The 21,238-nt window shown below is 39.8% G+C and overlaps 1 protein-coding gene across 1 annotated transcript in view; it reads left to right on the forward strand.

The window, feature by feature from the left end:
• The window catches only part of man1a1 (mannosidase, alpha, class 1A, member 1), a 464,837-nt gene that overhangs the window by 168,713 nt on the left and 274,886 nt on the right, over positions 1–21,238 (forward strand). The window contains exon 2 of the mRNA XM_080192541.1: positions 17,666–17,762. Coding sequence (XP_080048667.1) covers positions 17,666–17,762 — 97 coding nt within the window. The remainder of the gene's footprint in view (positions 1–17,665; positions 17,763–21,238) is intronic.

Raw genomic sequence — 21,238 nt, forward strand, 5'->3', positions numbered from 1 at the left:
CCTTCCAACTACCAAAAAACCACCAAAAAATTCATATTCTCTTGTCAACATATCTTAACCCAAGACCCTCCTTATGTTCTTATGACCCACGTGAAAGCTATTAAAATCAACGGTTTCCTATCATCATATCAGAGAATGAAGGTTTCCTCTCTAGTACAGATCAGTTAAAGCGGTGCATGGTTTGTTTAAACATAGTAAAGTCTTGGGTTTACAATACTTTTTGCCATTCCTTTAAACATTAAAACAAACACCTAATTGTATTTTAGCTGTTATGACAGTTTCAGCTGAAGATTCTAGGAGCTCCATCATAAAACAAGAAAAAAATTTGTTTCTTTACAAACAATTGCTTTCCTGTTACTTGTTCAAAAGAAAGTCAAAACTGAATCATTTAATTTTAAAATGTGGTAATGGAATAAAATCCATAGATATTACAGATTCTAAAAATTAGTAGAATTATCACAATCTTACCCCACCTCAAGGAAGAATCTATACAACTCTTATTCCTCACTTAACCTACATTTACTGTAACTCTCTAACCAGTCAAGATTGAAAATTTAGTTGGAAACATCCCCTTCATTGCATTAAATTGAGACATCACATTGGTCTTCATATCAGACTTCCTCTTGCCAAACTCAGGACAGTAACAAAACTTTACAATAAACTCAGTCAGATTAACCAGAGCATTAATTGTGGAATCCGCCAAAACCCTTAATTAGAGAAATTGTACTACAATTAATAAGTAAACAAATCTTTAGGTACCTTTTTTTACTCTTAATGAAAACGTTCTGACTAAATTCTTCACAATCTCTCTAATCTGTTCGAAAACCCAAATTATATCCTCAAATTTTCCAGCTAATCCTTTGAATCTGTCATGTGGATATTCCCTATTGCTAGTTACACAACCTTCCAATCAACTCGAACAATTTCATTTTGGTTTGCTTTATTCCCTCTGCTGCCTCATGGCATCAGGAACCTGTGTTCTATTCCCAGCTTGGGTCACTGCCTGTGTGGAATTTGCACGTTCTCTCTGTGTCTGCATGGGTTTCCTCCGGGTGCTTTGGTTTCCTCCCACAGTCCAAAAATGTGCGGGTTAGGTGGATTGGCCATGCTAAATTGCACCTTAGTGTCAAGGGGACTAGTTGGGATAAATATGAGGATAGGGCCTGGGTGGGATTGCGGTTGGTGCAGTCTCGATGAGCCACTTGGCGGCCCCCTGCACAGTAGGATTCTATAATTCTGTGATTAACCATTCATTGTTAAATTAGGTTCTCTAGAAAATATGCATCAATGATCTAAAAAAATGCCTCTTACACTAGTAGCCATATTGTGGCGTTGTCAGTTGGCTAATCATGTTTGCGGCCCATTCTTCAGTGCGATTCACCATGCTTTTTCACAAAATGGTTATTCCAGGCAACAACGTGTCATCCTTTCTGAACAGTAAACAATTTTATTCAAAGACTAGTGTGTCTGCATATCTTTCTATGTATGTGTGGTGATCTGTATGGCAGAGTCTTTGTTTACTCCCCACTTCATGGTCCCAAAATCTTGGACAATGGCAAAACTGTCACATTTGAATCTCTCAAAAAAAAAATACGCTTAGACAAGGACACAAACATAACTGATAGAAACCCACTGAATTACTAGTTTAATCTATAATTTCCTGACTCACTAAAACTCACACTGAAACCAGAATACGCCTATAATTTATACAAGTTTGCTATTATGAAACCTCCTTCAATTCTATTTTACTCTTGAACACTTTTCCTTCATACAGATAATAGTTATACATCGCATTAGTTATCATTCCTATAACAAAGAGCAACAACAAAGAAAATTACAGCATATGAACAGGCCCTTCAGCTCTCCAAGCCTGCACCAACCATGCTGCCCGTCCGAGCTAAAATCTCCTACCCTTCTGGGAACCATATCCCTCTCCTATCCTATTTATGTATTTGTCGTGACATCCCTTAAAAGTCGCTGTCGTATCCGCTTCTACTACCTCCCCTGACAGTGAGTTCCAGGCACCCACTGCCCTCTGTGTTAAAAATGAATTGTCTCGTGCGTCTCTTTTAAACCTTGCCCCTCCCTTCTTGTTTTCTGTAAAGCTGCAACATGACTTGCCAATTTTTAAGCTCAAGGCCTCCGTCAATGAAGGCAAGCCTGCCATATGCCTGCTTGACTACGTTATCCACCTGCGTTGCCACTTTCAGTGACCTGTGTACCTATACACCCAGATCCCTCGGCTGATCAATACTCTTCAGGGTTCAGCCGTTTACTGTACACCTCCCATCTGTATTGGACCTTCCAAAGTGCATTACCTCATTTGCCTGGATTAAACTCCATCCGCCATCTCCCTGCCCAAGTCTCTAACCGATCTGCATCCTCTGACGGTCCTATCCGCAATTCCACCAAAGCAAAGGTTTGTGTCATCCGCAAACTTTCTAATCAAACCAGTTATATTTTCCTCCCAATCATTTATATATATTACAAACAGCAAAGGTCCCAGCACTGATCCCTGAGGAACGCCGCTTGTCACAGCCCTCCATTCCGAAATGCATCCTTCCACTGCTACTCTCTCTCTTCTATGACTGAGCCAGTTCTGTATCCATCGTGCCAGCTCACCTCTGGTCCCATGTGACTTTGTCTTCTGTATCAGTCTGCCATGTGGGACCTTGTCAAAGGCCTTACCGAAGTCCATGTAGACAACATCCACCACCCTATCCTTATCAATCACCTTTGTCACTTCTTTGAAAAACTTGATCAAGTTAGTGAGACAGGATCTCCTTTTCACAAAACTGTGTTGCCTCTCACTAATAGTTCCAAGTGGGGGTAAATCCTATCTCAAAAGGATCTCCTCTAATAATTTCCCTGCCAGTGATGTGGGGCTCACTGGCCTCTAATTATCTGGATTATTCTTGCTACCCTTCTTGGACAAAGGAACAACATTGGCTATTCTCCAATCTTCTGGGATTCCCCCTGTGGCCAGTGAGGATACAAACATGTCTCTCGAGGCCTCAGCAATTTCGTCCCTGGCCCCTCTCAGTATTCTGGGGTATACCCATCAGGCCCTGGGGATTTGTCTACCTTAGTATTTCACAAGATCCTCAGTACCACCACCTTTTTGATTTCAACGTGATCCAAACTATCTATACACCCTTCCTCAGACTTAACCCACCAAGTCCTTCTCTTTGATGAAATCTGACACAAAGTACTCTTTTAATATCTCTCTCATTTCCTCCAGCTCTACACATAGATTCCTTCCCCTGTCCTTGAGTGGGCCAACCCTGTCCCTGGCTATCATCTTGCTCTTTATATACGTACAAAAAAGAATTTTCCTTAATCCTGCCTTTTAGCCCTCCTTACACCTTGCTTAAATTTTTTTTTACTTTCCTTGTATTCCATGCTTTGAGTTCCCAGCCTCCTAGCCTTGACAAATGCTTCCTCTTTTTTAACTATCTTACGCATACCATTGAATAAACTGTACTATTTAATACAATATTTGTTCTTTTCTTTCAAATGAAATCCAAATGATTCTAGGCTCTAACATGCTTGTTTATTCATTTAATCTCTTTGTTGCAGCTATTGTTGTAAATCTAAATTCCCAGTAGTCGTAGCTCAAAATCTTTGTCTCCTATTAGCATACAGCTTAAGCTATATCCTTAAAAAGTTCAAATAACTCTGTGCGGGTATAAAGTAGCTCAAGTGATTTTTGTAGTACCTGACATAATTAACTTCACACGCCCTGTTCAGCCTTTCCTGGAAGGTTGAAAACACTCATCTATCAACCAACAGCCTGATATAGTCATATTCACAGCATCATGCCTTACAGACGCTATCCTAGATACCAGTACCATAATCCCTGGCAGGATGTCACATGGCTGGGTAGAGATAGAGATATTGGCACATTATATATGTGGTTGCCTTGGAACTCCTCAATTTTGATTTTGGGTCCCTTGAAGTCCTATGGCATCAGCTCAAACATGGACATGGGGTGGGGGGAGAGAAGATCCGGAAGAGTAAGGAATGAACTTTGTATGCAAACTTCAATACCCATCACCTCGAGTAGCTTGAGAGCACCTCTGTTGACTGAGCAGGCAGAGTCCCGGAGGACATGTTTGCTAAATAAAACTTGTTCCCTAACAAATGGGAAAACCTTGTCTAACCAGTTTATTTGATAAATGTTTCTGTCTATCACAGTCTGAGTAGGGACCATCGTATAATCCTTATGAAGACCAAGTTCTTTCTTCAAACAGTGCATTCCTTCCATCATGTTATGTGGCACTACCAACATACTAAATAGGATATATTTGGAACAAATTGAACAGCTCTAAACTGGGCATTCGTGAGGAGCTGTGGGCCATTGACAGCAGCAAGAACAAAATTGCTTTCAACCACAATCTGTAACTTCATGGTCTGCTATATCTTCTCACTCTATCTTTACTGATAAGCTGAGGGATCAACCCAGGCTTGATAAAGAGTGCAGGCGGACAACACAGGTGTAGAATTAAAAATTAGGTGCAAGTCTGGTGCAGCTACAAGACAGGGCTACTTGAAAGGCAAACAGCAGATGCAGCATGCAATAAACAGAGCTATGCAATCCCACAACCAACAGATCAGATCAATGTCCTGCCACATCCAGTCATGAATGGTGGTGGACTATTAAATAAAGAATAGGAAATATTCCTCAATGATGGGGAAGCTCAGTACATCAGTGCAAAACACAAGGCTGATTCATTAACAAAGCATCTTCAGCCAGAAATGCCGAATGGTTGGTCCATCTGTGTCTTCCCAAGATCTCTGGCTGAAGATTCGCATCTGTGATGCTAACTTATTTCATTCTGTAATGCTAAGTAATGGCTGAAGACATTAGATTCAGCAAAAGCTATGGGCCCTGACAACATCCTGGCAATAGTACTTCAGAACAAGCCATACCCTAGCCAAGCTGTTGCGAAACAGCTGCACACAAGCATCTACCCGACAATATGGCAAAAGTTGCCAGGTATTTTCTATCCACCTAAAGCAAGACAAATCCAATTTGGCCAATTACTACTTCATTCAAGATCAACTCTCAGAAAGATGATGGATGGTGTCCTTAACAGTGTTATCATGTGGCATTTACTTGCTGATGCTTGGTTTTGGTTCCATTGGAACCAGATGGTGCCTGAAGAAAACCATATGTGATTTAAAGTTTCCAGTTTTATTTCAAATATTCTTAATTTAGAGTATTACTCCAAACATTGAAAAGAGATTTGAATCCAGAGGTGAGGTGAGAGTGACTGCCCTTGACATCAAGCCCATGTTTGACCAGGTGTGGCATCAAAGAGTCAATTTTGAAAAGTCCAAAATCCTTCAAGCTGGATGTAGCAAATAAATACCCATAATGTGTATGTAATGGTACATCATTTATTTACGTTGAAGATTTTTTTGATGTGAGTGGGGTTGGGAGTTGTGAATGCTTGTGGTTGTAGGTGGGTGATCTCTTGTACGTTAGCGGATACCATTTTACATGAGGCAATTTTCTTCAATCAGTGAATTCAGCATTTAAGTTTTAATAGCTGAATTGCAATCTATTCATATGGATTTGACTTGAAACAGTGAATCCAAAGCAGTCTTATTAGATCTGAGATTAAATAATGGTGTTCTACCTGGGCCAGTAATGCTTATACTTAGTAAACAAGCACTTACCTTTACATAAAGTTTATGAAGTCTTCAGCTTGTGACCAACTTGATGTGACCCCTCACACCACAAGGAGGCTACTCTCTTGTCCTTTGTGGATTATAGATGGTAAAAGAGTTTTAACATCAAGAAAGATGTGCAGCACAAATTGAAGCAAAATATGCTGAAAACAATTGATGCATAATGTACTATCAGCGACTTATTACATAAATAATAGTTAATGTTTGCTGGTTTCATCAGGAGAGGTTGATGATCATTTTGAAGAAAAATGTTCAAACCACGAGTTGGCTGAGCAGTCCCTTCTGAGGTTCATGGTTTATATTGCACTTCTGATATAGTGGTGGTCTCTGCCCACAATAGTGGGGATGCAAGTGAACCAGAAGCTATCTGGAATTTTGTTAATATCAGTGGCTTTTAACGTGATTCTGTTTAGTCGTTTTTTTGATCATCTTGAAGGCCCACAAAGTACAACCAAAGAGAACTGTTTGCATATGTGGAAAAAAATGCAGGATTGGTTGTTGCTGTATTTGAGATTATAGAGCTTGTAAGGTTTGAAAAGCCCATTCACATTATTTCTATCAATATTTAATAAGGCTTTAAAGCTTGTGACTGATGTGACCCTTGTAGATAAATTGACAGTACACGGTAAAAATAAGCATTTATCTAGGATTTTAACTCCAACTCCAAGATTCATGTCAGGTGAAATGGGAAAATCACTGAATCTTCTTTTTCAAAGCCCACTGTCAACTGTCCTATTTGATGTGTTGGATGATTTCAAAGGGCTGATTTTGGAGATTTGATCTGTGTGAAAGAATCATGTTTTTTTGCTTCTTAGGCTTGTTCAAGGTGGACTATTCCTCATTTTGAATAATTAGCTTACCAGGCCTCCTACCCCTCCCCACCGCCCCCCACTCCCTCACCTCCCCACAACCTCATGCAACATTATAGTCCTACTTTTTCTTTAAAAAGAGAGAAATTACAAAAATCTGATTTCAAGATACAAAGGGCATTTTTCTTAGAGATTAAGCCACTTCACTACCAAGGTCTTGTATGACTACCAAATTCAGTGAGAACACAATCTCTGGATTAAGACAAAGAGCACTTTAATTTACCTTAAATAATTATATTTGTGACGCACATATCCGGATAACTCTCCTTTATGCTTTGCAGCTCCTCAGCCTGTAGTAAAAGACTTTGGTTTTTACGAAGAATTGAAGACAATGCATTTACATTATTGCTTTACTTAACAATGGTGCTTTCAAATATACTGGTCTGTTATGTCTGTCATGTTTTACCATCTGGTGGTACAAAAGTTAAGTCAATAACTTAGTATCATTTTAGTACTTAATACACTTTGCAGAATAATTCATAATTGGCTTCCAATCCGAGCCTTTCCATTTCACTCACTACTTGTTGCTTGGTCTATTTCTGTTTTTTTTGTGACTTTTTTTTCTGAAATGTCTTGCAGGTCAAGTGCATTTTGTAAATGCAATCTGTTTTTGATTCTAAATTGTGCATTTAATTTTCATGATGTTAAAAGCTCTGGAATATTGGGTATATGTGCACATTAAGTAATGGCAAACTCATATGATGCATGCTGCAAGATTACTGAGTTTTGCCATTCACATTCAAAATAAAACTTACCGAAACACATTTAAAAACAAACCCCTGTAATCCAATGTAATGAAAAAGAAATCTGACTGAAGTTACAGTAAAGCTGGAGGCTCTGGTCAGAGACTACATGAGAGCACTTGACTAGTTTCTTTGAGTTTTCGGTTTTTATGAATCTGTTGAGCTTTTGCTAGTTTTTTGCGTTGGACTCTGAATTTCATTGATTGCTTTAGTCGAAGGTGAAATGGAAGGCACCAGAAATGAAAAAAAGTGTGATAATTCAACCAAACCAAAATCGTAGCTAAATATATGCCACATAACAAGATTACCGTTCTGTTGGCATGCGCATGTTTTCTGTTTTGAGGCTCTCGGGTGCTGTGATGTCTTGTATACTGCCCGTTCAAATGGATGGGATAGTGCTTGCATATTGGATAATTTTAGATGTGATCAGTATGCATGATGCTGCTAATACTAATAACCAATGTAGACGTGATTTCAGTGGGTGGATCTTTTTTTAAAATGTTTGTGTAGTGGTGAAGGAGAAGAGGAATTGTATATTGACATGACTTAATTATAGGGCTTTATTTTAAAGCAAGTAGCCCTGCAGTATTTAACAACTAAATTATTACCTTCTTGAATGGTACTTAACTCAAGGCATAATTTTTGCAACAAGCTTTAATTCCCATGAAGAAACTTATATGATTTGAGATAATGAGAAATAATTTACAGTTTTTCCTTTGAAGAATTTCCATAATTGATCCATAAATAAATCATTTAGAAGTGTTAAATTAAGTAGAGTGAGATGAGTTGCCTTGATGAAAGAATTGTATTTTCTTCCCTCTTGAAAAGAGATAATGTGGTATGGCGGGGTCCTGGTTCAGTAGCAGACATTGATTTGTCAGGGAATGCATACATATTTTGCAAGTTTAAAAAAAATCCAAATTTGCGGTTTTGATCAGACATAGTTGTTAGAAATAGAATGCAAGTGATACCCATCATACATGATTCGAAGCAGGTATCCAAAAATGCTCCTTACAGCATGCATTTTAACTAAACAATCAATTTCCCATCATTGGTTAATAGGTGCCTTTAATGAAGGAATGCACTATTAGTCATAGAAGTGCATGTAAAACAAAAAAAAACACAACAAACCAGACCAGAACTTAATAAAACTTTTACAATCTTTGTCTAACATGGTTGGTACTAAAATAGTGATCTCAACATATGAATGTCAGGTGTGTAGATGTTGTATATGCATAAAAATATGCAATTCGTGTACAAAGCAAATATTTCTGAACCTTTCCCTTGTATTCCTTTTCAGAGCAACGGTTCTGGTTTTATTTTGCTACCAAAATTGTCTTGCAGTGATTGATTTAGTAGGAACATAGGAGAAGAGTAGGCCATTTGACCTCAAACTTGCTTCATCATTCACAGCTGGTCATCTACCTCAATACCATTTTCCCACACTGCTCACATATCCATTGATAATTTTTAAATCCAGGAATCTATCAATCTCTGTATTGAACATAGAATCTCTACAGTGCAGGAGGAGGTAATTTGGCCCATTGACTTTGCACCAACTCTTTGTCAGAGTATCTTACCCAGGCCATCCTCCCTGTCCTATCCCCGTAACCCCACACATTTACCTTGGCTAATTATTCTAACCTGTACATCTTGGGACATTAAAAGGCATGGCCAGTGCATCTAACCTGCACAATTTGGACTGTGGGAGGAAACCAGAGCACCCGGAGGAAACATATGCAGTCATGAGGAGAACATGCAAACTCCACTCACGCAGTCACCCAAGGCTGGAATTAAACCCAGGTGTCTGGTCTGTGAGACAGTAGTGCTAACCACTGTGCCACCATGTCACCCCCAAACATACTGAGTGACAGAGCCTCCACAGCCCTTCAGAGAATTCCAATGATTCACAACCCTCTGAGTGAAGAAATTCCTGTTCATGAGTCCTTAATGACTGGCCCCTTGTTCTGAAGTGTGTCCATTAGATCCCTTAATCAAGAAAAACATCCATCCTGCATCAACCTCATCAAAGCCGTTAATAGTTTTGTATGCTTCAATTAGAGCACGGTGGTGCAGTGGTTAGCACTGCTGTCTCACAGTGTCAGGGAACTGGGTTTGATTCCCAGCTTGGATGATTGTGTGAAATTTGCATGTTCTCCCATGTCTGTGTGGGTTTCCTCTGGGTGCTCGAGTTTCCTCCCACAGTTTGAAAAATGTGCAAGTTAGATGCATTGGCCTTATTAAATTCTCCCTCAATGTATCTGAAAAGATGCCGGAGTGTGGCGACTAGAGGATTTTCACACTAATTTCATTGCAGTGTTAATATAAGCCCACTCGTGACACTAAATGTCTAGTACAGTCTCATCAAGACTCTCAACAACTGCAGCAAAGTTTTTTACTCAAATCCTTTTGCAACAACGATCAGCATACCATTTACCTTCCAAATTGCTTGTTGCAACTGCATTTTAGCTGTCAGTGGCTTATGAACACGGGCAAGCAGATCCCTTTGAAGATCGCCACTTCCCAATCTCTCTCCATTTTATACATACTCTATTTTTGTTTTTCCTGCCAAAGTTCCCATTTTTCCACATTATATTCCATCTGCCATGTTCTTGCCGATTCACTGACGTGTCTAAATCTCATTGAAGCCTCTGAGCATCATCTTCACAAAATCCCATTCCCACCAAGCTTTGTGTCATTACCAAATTTGGAAATACTTACACACAGACTTGGTGGCAATATAAGAAGGAATTTGATAAATAGTTTGCACTCTGGTGTTTTTAATTGGGTAGAAATTAGTTAATCAGTCCCTGTGGTATACATGGTCTTTCTTTCATTGCATTGGTGAACCATAGTATTCATTCAACATCTGACTTATGTTGTGGTCTTCAGGATTTCAAAATAGATATTATTACTATTCTGTACAAGTCTGGGAGGTTTTGATTTTGAAATTCATTTGGGTCTTGTCCTACTTGCACGACATAATCTATCTTCCTCTCAAAAGCCCAGATCTGGGTTGAATGCTTCTATTTACAGAACAAAACTTCAAATATAAAGAGAAGTGTATACATGTATTTTAATGCAGTGAAATTACTATTTGCTAACTTAAAACAATTTAATTAATGGATGAATTATCAAGATCTAACCATCATCTTCATTCCGATTGAAATATTTGCAGTTCAGAGGTATTTATCAGGTTTTCTTTAACATTTTATTGTAGCATCCTTCTTTGTAATAGGATGGGTCAATAGGCAATATGCAGAAAAAAACAAAAGGGTTTTGCGAGCAGGCGTTTTAATTACTGATGATGATGCTTAAATGCAGTATTTATTTTCAGTTGAGACCTTGTTTTTAAATTCCTTAAGCAAGAAAAATGGATGCATTTGACTTTCATCACTTGAATCTCTTAAGAAGCTCTCCGACTGTTCTCTTAATTTGCATGCATGTACAGGTCTTTTTAAATTGGCTGCTGTGTTATTTCTGATGTAAGCTTCATTGCTTCAGTGTTGTTACTTCAGAATTATTTTTGTTCATTTATTGGTGGGCGCAGCTTTAGTTAATATGCGGACAAATCCTAGCATTTGAACCATATGCCTAAATCCTCACCTCGGTGAAGTCATAGAATCTAGTGCAGAAGGGGGCAATTCGGCCCAACAAGCCTGCACTGACTTCAATCTCACCCATAACCCATATATTTACCCTGATAATCCCCCTGACACTAAGGGGCAATTTAGCATAGCAAATGCACCTAACCTGCGCACCTAACCTGCACACCTATGGAGTGTGGCAGGAGCACCTAGAGGAAACCCATAAAAACACAGGGAGGACATGTGAACTCCATACAGTCGCCCAAGGCCGGAACTGAGTCTGATTTTGATTTGATTTATTATTGTCATATGCATTAATATACAGCAAAAGCATTGTTTTTTGCACACTATATAGATGAAGCATACCATATGTTGGGAAGGAAATTTGAGAGTGCAGAATGTAGCGTTATAGTCATAGCTAGGGCGTAGAGAAAGATCAACTTAATACTAGGTAGGTACATTCAAAAGTCTGATGGCAGCAGCTGTTCTTGAGTTGGTTTTTGGTGTGTGTCCTGGGTCCCTGGTGCTATAAGGCAGCAGTGTTAACCACTGAATCTGAATCCACTAATCTGCTGAATCTATATTCCTCCATGTTGAACACTATCTGGAGGGAGCATTGAGATTGAAGAAGGTATGGAATGTACTTTGCTTGTGTACTTCAATACTGATCTCCTAGACTAGCTTGATAGCACCATTATTGTGCCACTGTGTGCCATATCCAACTGAGTGTCCAGTCTTGCTACCGTTTTCAAGTTTGCAAGTTTAATCTCTCTGCCTGTGTTCCACTGAACCAAAAAGAGCTCCCCCCCCACTCCTCCTTTAAGCAATGGAGGTCTTGTGAAGGATTGGATGTTGCATTGAATCCAACCTTTCGCTTTCTGACAAGAGAAATATTTCTTTAAAGATAGTAATATTTTTAGATATTTCTAGGTCTAGCATTTTCTTTCTTTTTGTAATGGCTTTGGCTGAGAGACATTGAACTATAGGCTGAGCTGAAGACATTATGACACATAAGAGAGGGTTATTTGGATACTTTGTATGAGGAGGCAGTCACACCCTGAAGACAGAGTCTTCAGATTCGGTCTGTGGTCAGGGACATGTGGGTGAACTTCGAGTGAGTCAAGTAGGGGGACCCAGAGTGCAGGAACCTCAGCCTTTGCAATTGTCCAATATATTTGAGATTCATTCAGCTTGTTTAGATGAGAGTGCGGGGCTGCATTGTGGGTGAGCTGATTGACCATGGCACTGAGGTGAAAATTGGCTCAAATACTGGTATGGGAGAAGAGGGCTTCAGTTTGTGGGGCACTGGCACATGTACAGGGGAAAGTGGGGGCTGTACCATTGGGGCAGTCTACGTTTGGAGCCTGCTGAGTCTGGTGTTTGCGCAAGCCGCTTAACTAGGAGTGCTTTAAACTAAATTATGAGGGCAAGAAATCAATTTAGGGCAGAGTAGAGATGAGGCAAGAGAGAAATGTGTTTATGTTGGTCATGATAAATGGACCCTGAGAAGAAGAGACAAAGTACAAACCTAAGCATAAATCAGCAGATAATGCTAGATGTTACGAAAATAGAGGACTAAACTTAAGGCTCTGCGTCTAATATATGTAGCATTCGTAACAAAATAGATGAATAAATAACACAAAGAGAAATAAATAAGTATAGTCTGATAGCCATTGGAGAGACATGACTGCAGGATGACATAGACTGGCAACTAAATATTGAAGATCCATGACATTTCCGAAGATCAGGGAGCGAGGAAAAACTGAAAGGATGACACTGAATTAAGGATAGTTTTCACAAAATAGGGAGAGTTGACCTAAGCTCAAGAAGCCAGGATGTAAAAGTGATTTAGAGAAAGCTGCAAAATGATGAAAAGCAAGAAGTCACTTTGGGAAGGGTTTGCAAGCCACCTAACAGCAACCATATGGTAAGGCAGGGTATAAAACAGAAAATAATGGAAGCTTGTCAGAAAGGTATGGTGGTAATCATGGCGGATTTCAATCTGTGTATAGACTGGAAAAATCAGACGTGCAAAGGTGGCTTGCATGAGGAATCCATTGAATGTTTTTGGGATATGTTAGAACAGCACGTTCTGGAGCCAGCCAGAGAGCAGGCTATGCCAGATCATGTCTTGTGTAATGTGTAATTTTTAATTAATGATATAGGAACATAGGAATTACGAGCAAATGGAGACAAATTTAGCCCTTCATACCTACTCTGTCATTCAGTCAGATTATGGCCGATCTCTCCATGGTCTCAAATCCACCTCTTCACTTGTTCTTCATATCCCTCTTTCCCTTTTTTAATTAGAAATATGTCTATCTTCAGACTTCACCGCACTATGGGACAGCGAGTTCCATAAATTCACCGCCCTCCTTGAGAAGTAGTTGCTCCTCATCTCAGTTTTGAATCTACTGCCTCGCAAGCTTTACTTGTGACCCACAAAAGGAAGCATTTGGTCTACATTTACTTTGTCAATTGTTTTTAAAATTTTATATACTTCAGTCAGATCCTTTCTCATCCTTCCAAACTCCAGTGAGTATGAGCTCAAACTGTTTAATCTCTCTGCGTACATCAGCCCCTTCATCCCCGGAATCAATCTGGTGAACCTCCTCTGAACTGCCTCCAATGCCACTACGTCCTTCTCCGAACAAGGAAACAAAACTGGATGCAAGATTCCTGACGTGGTCTCAGCAACACCCTTTACAATTGCAACGACACTTCTCTACTTTTATACTCCAGTCCATTTGCAATAAAAACTAACATCCCATTTGTCTTTTTTATTACGTGCTGCACCTGCGCACCAACTTTTTAGGATTCATGAACATAGACACCCTGATCCCTCTGCCCAGACGAATTTTGAATCTGCTTTCCATTTTTTTAAGTGAGAAACCTTTTGTCTTCCTTGTATGAATGCACCCAAGTCTCTTTGAACATTCACATTTATAAGTTTCTTACTTTAAAAAAAAATCACCACTTCAATTCTTTTGACCAAAATGAATCACTTAATTTCAGAGAAACTCTGTTTCTCTCTGTTTATCCTGATGCGTTTTCCCAGCATTTTCTGACTTTGTTCTAAATTTTCCCTCGTCTTTCTTGACTTGGCTGGATAATTTGGTTTAGTTAATCATACTGCCCTCCTTCAAATGCTTCTGCACTGCTATCCAGCAAGGTAGAATCGCACTTGCCTGGATTCATTTTCATTAACTAGTAGTAGCTAGAGAATTCTTTGCAATGCCTGTTTCCTGCTCCCATGCCATTACCACTGTGACCCATAATCTATCCTTGGTGACATCACCCAATTGCACAGTGTCAATCTTCACGTGTACACATCAAGCTCTACCTCCCCAATACCACCTGTCTCTCAATGACTCCATAGTTACTGAACTGTCAGATTGACAATCTGCAGCTGGTATTGGACGAGCAGAAATATGATTCAACTGAAGTCTTCCATTTTGGTTTCTGGTTCAAACTATGTCCCTATCTATCAACTCTGTTGCTTGCCCTGGTAACAGTCGTGAGACTAAGCAGAATATTCTCACCTTGGAATCTGACCGAGATGAGCTTCTGACTTCATTTTGTGCCTTCATTAAGACCACCTATTTATTTCTGTCACATTGCCAATTCTGCCTCACTGAGCTTCACTGAGCTTAATTGTTCCACCATTGGCAACCAGGCTTTCAGCCTCTTGGGCTTTAAGCTTTGGAATTCCCCCTGTCTCTCTTCTGCCTTTTTTCTCCTTTAAGATGCTCCTTAAAACCTTTGAACAAGCTTTTTGTCGTCTAATCCAATATCACCTGAAGAACAGTCATATGGATCTCAAAGGTTAAGTGTGCTTTTTCCTCCACGTGCTTCCAGACCTGCTGCGTTCATCCAGCATTTTCTGTGGTTTTTTGTCACCTTGAGTGGCTTGGTGTCGTATATTTTGGTTTGTGATGCCGTTGTGAAGCACCTCAGTATTTTATTCGGTTAAAGGTGGTGTAAAGATGAAAGTTTTGGTTGAGGGTCCTTCCTTCGCCCTCCCAATCATATTTCTTATGCAGTTTCCTTTAATCCAGCCATTCCTGAAGAAAGGGAGTCTCATTACAATTTGCTTTACATTTTGTCTTTGGTATGCACATGAAAGCCAAAATGACTTTGCAGCAACTCTAAACCGCACGGTAAATACAGAGGAAAAGGTCAATATCAGATTACAATGAGATAGGAAATGTGCAGCAATAATAAACAAATAAAGTCAGATAACTAAAACAAAGCTCTTTATATTTGTTCTCCAATACAAGTAAGCTGGCAATTGTCTACCTTGAAAGACCAAGAAGATGACTGCGCTTGTCCCTTAAATCACGAAAATCCTTCTGCCATACCATGAAGTCTGTATCAGTCTTCGCCACAACTAGCACCCATGGTGCCAACAGAATATATAATCAAAAGTTCATCTAATCATCAAATAATTTTGATTGAATCTCCCTCTTGTTGATTTCTACTAATGAGAATCACAGAATCATTACGGCACAGAAGGAGGCCGTTTGGCCCATAGTGTCTGTGCCACCTCTTCAAGTGTGCAACTCCCTTGTTTTTCTCCCCCCACATATTAATGCACATTGTTTCTGTTCAAGTAATCATTTAATGCCCTTTTGAATGCCTTGATTGAACCAGCCTCCTCGCACTTTCAGCAGAAGCTGCAAGTTTGCAAATACCATCAGTTCCAAAGTTCCCTCTAAGCCTCACACAATGTTGAATCGGGCTTACTTCCCCATTACTTCATTGTTGCTGGTCAATATCCTGGAAATATGTACTCCCCCTTTATGGCAAAAGAATTTTAGTAATTTAAGGGACAAGCGCAGTCATTTTCTTGATCTTTCGAGGTGGACAATTGCCAGCTTACTTGTATATGCAGCACGGATTCGTTAAGGGGAAGTCGTGTTTGACGAATTTATTGGATTTCTATGAGGATGTGACTAGTGTGGTAGACATGAGGGTGAAGGAAGGACCCTCAACCAAAACTTTCATCTTTACACCACCTTTAACCGAATAAAATACTGAGGTGCTTCACAACGGCATCACAAACCAAAATATACGACACCAAGCCACTCAAGGTGACAAAAAACCACAGAAAATGGTGGATGTGGTGTTTTTAGATTTCCAAAAGGCATTTGATGAGGTGCCTCACAAAAGGTTGCTGCAGAAGGTTAGAGTGCATGGAGTTGGGGGTAAGTTGTTAGCGTGGATAGAGGATTGGCTGTCTAATAGGAAGCGAAGAGTTGGTATCAATGGGTGCTATTCTGGTTGGCAGTTGGTGCCTAGTGGAGTGCCGCAGGGACCGGTGCTGGGGCCTCAACTGTTTACCACTTACATAGATGATCTGGAGGAGGGGACTGAGTGTAAGGTGACGAAATTTGCTGATGACACGCAGATGAGTGGAAAAGCAAATTGCGTGGAGGGTGTGGAAAGTCTGCAGAGAGATCTGGATAGGCTGAGCGAGTGGGCGAGGACCTGGCAGATGGAGTATAATGTTAGCAAGTGTGAGGTTATCCGCTTTGGCAGAAATAATAGTAGGAGGGATTATTATTTAAAAGGCGAAAAGCTGCAGCATGCTACGGTGCAGAGGGACCTGGGGGTCCTTGTGCACGAGTCGCAAAAACCCAGTCTGCAGGTGCAGCAGGTGATCAAGATGGCGAATGGAATTTTGGCCTTTATAGCGAGGGGGATAGAATATAAAAGTAGGGAGGTCTTGCTGCAACTGTACAGGGTACTGGTGAGGCTGCAGCTGGAGTACTATGTGCAGTTTTGGTTGCCGCACTTGCGGAAGGATATATTAGCCTTGGAGGGAGTGCAGAGGAGGTTCACTAGGCTGATACCGGAGATGAGGGGGTTGGCCTATGAAGAGAGACTAAATAGACTGGGTCTGTTCTCGTTGGAGTTTAGAAGGATGAGGGGGGATCTTAGAGACGTATAAGATAATGAAGGGGATAGATAGGGTAGAGGTAGAGAGATTCTTCCTGCTCAGAAAGGATAGCAGGACTAGAGGGCACAGCCTCAAGATAAGTGGGGGCGCAGTTTAGATCAGAGTTGAGGAGGAACTTCTTCACTCAAAGGGTGGTGAATCTCTGGAATTCTCTGCCCGTTGAAATGGTGGAGGCTACCTTGCTAAATATATTTAAGTCGTGGGTAGATAGGTTTCTGATAGGGGAATTAAGGGCAATGGGGAGAAAGCGGGAAAGTGGAACTGATCCACTTCAGATCAACCACGATCTTATTGAATGGCGGGGCAGGCTCGAAGGGCTAGATGGTCTACTGCTCCTATTTCTTATGTTTTTACTATGTATTAGAGAACAAATATAAAGAGCTTTGCTTTAGTTATCTGACTTTATTTGTTTATTATTGCTGCACATTTCCGATCTCATTGTAATCTGATATTGACCTTTTCCTCTGTATTGACCGTGCGGTTTAGAGTTGCTGCAAAGTCATTTCAGCTTTCCATACGTTTCTTTAATTTAAAAATGGAAGAACAACGCAAGTTAACTAAGTAAAGAAAATTGAATTTGTAGAACTAAAATTCTGCATTTTACCTTTTACTAAAAGTAATGTTTTTCACATGTGCATTGGTTACAGTTTCTAAATGTTTAGTTAAACATGTTTTGATTTATTGTCTGTGGAGAAAAAAATGACTAGCCCAGAAAATTCAATGTATAGTTCTTCAGTATGTTGTGTAATAATTTGGATGAAACCCGTTTGTATTGGAATTTACCAGACATTCCATTATGTTTTGTAGATGATGAAACATGCTTGGGAAAATTACAAACGTCACGCATGGGGATCAAATGAATTGAAACCTTTATCTAAAAAACACCATTCTAGTAGTCTATTTGGTAAGTATTTTATGGCATGACTTTTTTCTCTAGAATTTAATGTGGGACACTGGAAGCTGTGTGGAGATTATATATTTATTTTTCTACCTGTACAAAAAGCTGCATTTGGGGAAAAAAAACTAGTCATTTATTGTCATTTATAAGTTAATGGGGTTGAAAAACACCTCAAACAATATTTATTCTGCATATACAGAGCAGGGACAATCTCATTAGATCAGTTTCCATGGATTTGCATAATGCAGTTATGCAATGTGGCTTGACTATTTAAGCATTCTGTTCTGACATTTGTGCAAAAACCTACTGCAAAGGGCTGAAAAGGTGGGAGTCAATACAACAGCATTAGTAATAATGCACGTTTATATCATGGCATAAACATTAAATTTCACAAGATGCTTCACAGAGAAGAAACATATGTTACCTTACGATAACACTTTTTGCAAACTGTGATAAGATTTTAAGTTCCCAAATATTTTCTGCCTTCATACATTGATATTCCTTCTTCATACTGGTACATTATGCTTTATTTTCTCTCCCCTCCTCATTCCTCCACCCCCTCCCCCCCCCGCCCCCACAAACTTCTGCATACATATTTTCAATAATGGTTTGTGTTATTTCTATTATCGAATACATTAGAATAATTAGTATGTTTCACACATATGCTTTATAAAAATCTAAACATGATTTTAAAAAGAACAATGATGTTTTAAAGATCACCTGGAACTATTAATCGCATGTCTGGGCTACCTAGTAATGTTGTGAAAAGAAAAAATAGACTCACCTTTATATTGCACCTTTCACAACCTCAGGGCACTTCAAAGTACTTGACGGCCAATGAAGTACTTTTTGAAGTATTGTTACTGTTCTGTAGCAGCAAACGTGGGAATCAATTTCTGCAAATAGCAGTATGATAATGACCGGATAATTTGTTTCTGTGCTGTTGATTGAGGGATAAATATTGGCCCAGATGTCAGTGAAAATCTCCCTGCTCTTGGAGTAGTGTCCTGGAATTATTTATATCCACCTGAGGGCACGTGGTCATGGATTAACATCTCCGTTGAAAAACAGTATTTCAAATAGCTAATGCAACTCCCCAATTTAAAAAGGGAAGTGGGGAGAAAATAGGGAATTTATAGACCACCTGACATCAGTAGTGGGGAAAATTCTAGAATCCGTTATCAAAGATTTTATAGCAAAATACTTGTAAAATAATGGCAGGATTGGACGGCATCAGCACGAATAGGAAATCATACTTGACAAATTTAATGGAATTTTTCAAGGATGTATGAGGGGGAGCCAGTGGGTGTGGTTTATTTGGACTTTCAGAAGACTTTTGACAAAGTCCCACATGAGAGACTAGTGTATAAAATTAAAGTGCATGAGGTTGAGGGTAGTGTGTTGAGATGGATAGAAAACTGGTTGGCAGATGGGAAACAGTAGGAATAAATAGTCTTCTTCCAAATGGCAGGCAGTGACTAGTGGGACTAAATGTAATACCTCCAAATTTACAGATGACACAAAGTTGGGTGGAAAAGGGTGCAGAGATGCTTCACTGTGATTTGAGCAAGTTGAGTGAGTGGGTAAATGAATGACAGAAGCAGTATAATGTGAGGTACTTTGGTACCTTTGGTAATGTGAGAACTTTGGTAGCAAAAGCAGGCAGATTGCCCTCTGGCCATAAATTAGTAGTGGGGAATGTGTAATAAGACATGGGTGTCCTTGTGCTCCCATCATTCAAGATAAGCATGCAGATGCAGTAGGATTCGAGTGCAGAAAGAGGGATGTTTTACTGAAATTCTACAGGGCCTTGGTGAGGTCACACCTGGAACATTGTGTGCAGCTTTGGTCTCCTTACCTGAGGATGGATGTTCTTGCTGTAGAGAGTGCAGAGAAGATTTACCAGACTGATTCCTGGGATGGCAGGACTCACTTATGAGGAGAGATTGAGTTGATTGTATTTGTATTTGCTGGAGTTCAGAAGAATGAATCTCATAGAAACCTATAAAATTATAACAGGACTAGGCAGGTAGATGGAAGAAGGATATTCCTAATAGTGGGGGTGGTCAGAACTAGGGGTGTGAATTTGAGGGTACAGGGTAGACTTTAGGCCACAGATGAGCAGAAATCTCTTCACCCAGAGAGTGGTCAGCCTGCGGAATTCGCTACCACAGAAAGTAATTGAAGCCAAAACACTGAATATTTCAAGAAGCACTTAGATATAGCACTTGGGGTGAAAGGATCAAAGGATATTGGAGGAAGGCAGAGTCAGACTTCTAAGTTGATGATCAGCCATGATCATGATGTATGGTGGAGCAGGCTCAGAAGGTTGAATGGCCACCTGCTCCTATTTTCTGTTTCTATGAGCACTGTAGTACAATCTTGGTGCTGCACCTTTTGCCAATATCATTTGACATTTTTTCATTCACTGCTGTGTATTTACCATTCCTGCATATTGTATCCAAGGAAGTAACCATGTTCTGTGAATTTAAGTCTTGCCACTTCTACATCCCTAAAAGCTCAAAGTTGTTGGCTAATTTATATTTTCATAATTCATCCTTATTTATTCAACTATGTATGCACTTAGCAAATAAACTAAGAAGAATCATTTCCACTGTTACTGACATTGTTAGAGTTTTCATGCCAGATTTTTATAGAATTTAAATTTTGTCATCTGCCATGGTGGTGTTCGAACCGAGGTTCCCAGAGCAGTATGATGGATTGCTGGTCTAGTGACAGTACCACTGCCTCCCCATCATCTTTTCAGTTCTTCCTTCTGCAACATATACACGCGCTTCCATACATGTTTTGTTTAAACTTTGCATTTTGGTGCCAAAACAGAAAATGCTGGAAAATGTCAGCAAGTCTGGCAGCGTCTGTAAGGAGAGAAAAGAGCTGACATTTCATCAAAACTTAGGCTCTTTTCTCTCTTTACAGATGCTGAGATTTTCCAGCATTTTCTCTTTTTGTTTCAGATTCCAGCACGCGCAGCAATTTGTTTTTCTTAGCATTGGGAGAGTGGTGATCCTGGATTCTGCAATTTCATGCTGGGGATTTGCTCAAGTTAGTTTGTGAGGTTTTATCCTGGTTTGCTGGTTTTAAAATTCTGGTGTGAGCTGCTGCTGTCTTTGTGCTTATTGCATCTGCAATGTGCATTATAAATCATTTACAATATGATAACAAATACTGCTGAAAATCAGGAATAATAGCAGAATGTGCTATAAATACTCAGGTCAGGTGGTCTCTGTGGAAGAAGGAACAGAGTTCACGTCTTGATTTAGTTAGGTGCTTGATATTTTTTCCTACTGAAGCCAGTAACCAGTTTCAGAATTTCTTAGGAATGGCAAAGCCTTTCTAGTGTGAGACCGACTGACACATTCTTTGTCAAGTTGTGTCTTACATGATCAAGGTTTAGCAGCAAAGTCTTAAGTGGGCCATGAGAATCATTCAAAAGAAAAGCTTGAGCTCCCAAATGTACAGAT

This window comes from Carcharhinus amblyrhynchos, chromosome 7, assembly GCF_965287045.1.
Source record: "Carcharhinus amblyrhynchos chromosome 7, sCarAmb.v2.hapA, whole genome shotgun sequence".
Lineage (NCBI taxonomy): Eukaryota > Metazoa > Chordata > Chondrichthyes > Carcharhiniformes > Carcharhinidae > Carcharhinus > Carcharhinus amblyrhynchos.